Below are 1,969 nucleotides of genomic sequence, written 5' to 3'. Positions count from 1 at the left end.
TTCGCCTTGGTACGAGGCTTGTCTGAGGGCAGAAGGCGTGGATTCGGCACTGCTGTGGCGAGGGCTACTCGAGATGTCAATGCAGCTATCAGTCTCAATAACGCCCTGTCAGCATGCCAGTCTCATCATCAGGTCTTTGGAGGAATCTTAGGAATCTTCGCTGTGCGTATGTGTACGTGGTCAGGTCCTCGAATGTCTGGACTCTTGTACCTACTCAGTACATAGACTTGGATTCCAGAACGCTTTGACAGCCCTGCATCGCTTCGCGCGCCACAAAACTCCTGGGACTTGCAGTACTCGTCAGCAAGTGGCCGACCGGGTTGCTCGCCTGTTGCTGACTCCCCACGAGAGGCAGTCCCAGCCGACAGCGGGGATGCTGAGTAACGCCTTATGGGCTTGTGGTAGACTGAGTGATGTAATTGATTGGAAAGGAGTGGTAGAAGGTGTTGGTCGAAGGGCTGTAATTGATGATAAAATGTTGCCGCATCACATAGCGCACTTTATGTGGGGGTGTGCTTCTTGCTATTCGGCTGCGGCGGAGGAGGATGGTTCTCGAGAACATATAGTTGAAATAGTTAAGAAGGTTATGGTGGAGTTCTTCCGTAGAGATGGTATCGGGTTCGAATCCCGGCATGTATCAAATATCGTGTGGTCTTTGGGGACCATCCAGCTGCCTCTTTCTCGTGACTTCTTACTGCGTCTTCTGAGTGCATGTACAGCCGTTAGTGACGACTTCAAAGACCAGGAGGACGCCAACACCATCTGGGGCTTGGCGAGGCTCTCAGCGGCTGCTCCAGCTGCTGACGAGGGCATCCACGCTATACGAAAGTACATAATCGGACGAGTGCTCCGTCGAACAGACTGGGGTGTGCTTCGTCCGGAGGAGTTCGGTATGGTCCTCTGGGGTGTTGCCGTAGGGGTCGGTTCCGAGGCAGACACTATTGTATTAGAGAGGCTGGCAAGAGCAGCCTCTGCCCTGGGTAGAAGGATGGCAACTGAACCGTCATCTCATCGGGCTATTGCTAATGTCCTATGGGCCTTCGCTTCCCTGCGGTATGCTGATGACAATTTGCTTCGCTTCATAAGTCTAACGTCACCAACGGTGGCACGGAGTGGTTCAGGGCGGCATCTTTCCAATGTGGTGTGTGCCTTGAGCGACCTTGGCTGTGCTCTACCTGATGAGCTCTTAGATGCAGCTATAAAGGCGTGCTCCTATCCCCCCAGCAACGCCACAGGCCGCCATGCAGCGGGGCTATTACGTGCAGTAGCGGCATCGGTGAACCGAAGGGAGGTGGGAGCTGCCGAACTTGTGCCCTTAGTGGCTACTGTATGGAAGTTTTATGATGGAGAAGGGGAGGCTACGGCTCGACAGCTCTTTATAGCGAGCCTCTGGAGTAGCCTCTGCACACCTTCGCCGCTGATGACTGACCGAAAGGAAATTGAAATGGTCGTTAGCGGAGCGATGCAAGGCTTTGCTGTGGACGACGCAGCCAGTAGTCGTATTCACGGTGATGTCGCCATGGCGCTGCGAAGGATCGTTGGACCGAAGATGTTGGTCGAGACGTCGGCGTATGGCCTTAGTGTTGACATCGGCCTTGGAGGCTCCGATTCTGATTGGTTTCATGCCGGCCATGGGCTTCCTCGGACGGGTTTTAGTGCAGGTTTCTGACGTTGTGATTCGTCTTGTGTTGATTCGTAAGTAGTGTCGTACTGGGTCTCTCAGCTGCTTGTGTTGTCATGACGGATTCGGGCTGGTCTCCTGGTGTCAAGAGCAGCTAGATATGCATGAGTGCTTCTGAGCCCATCAGAGTGAATGGGTGCCGAACAGCTTGCAGCGAGGCATACGTCTGAACCCTTCTACTTCGCGGTGAGCTCACTTCTTGTTCCAATTTCTGTTATTACACCTTCTAGTTATTGCTATTAGCCTGGAAGTGATCCCATAGGAGTATCACCATGACAATGAGCTTGT

General features: G+C 53.3%; 1 protein-coding gene across 1 annotated transcript; it reads left to right on the top strand.

Annotated features, from left to right (window-relative positions):
* Window positions 1-502: 502 nt before the first annotated feature.
* Pmar_PMAR021171 (hypothetical protein) lies at window positions 503-1,669 on the top strand (the record flags this gene model as incomplete). The annotated part of the gene is made up of 1 exon (XM_002782577.1): window positions 503-1,669. One exon carries the CDS (start codon window positions 503-505, stop codon window positions 1,667-1,669), a length of 1,167 nt encoding a protein of 388 aa, XP_002782623.1.
* Window positions 1,670-1,969: the final 300 nt, after the last annotated feature.

This window comes from Perkinsus marinus (genome assembly GCF_000006405.1).
Source record: "Perkinsus marinus ATCC 50983 genomic scaffold scf_1104296938764, whole genome shotgun sequence".
NCBI classification, from domain to species: Eukaryota; Perkinsozoa; order Perkinsida; family Perkinsidae; genus Perkinsus; species Perkinsus marinus.
Note: the sequence above shows the minus strand (reverse complement) of the source record. Positions and strands in the feature narration are given on the sequence as shown.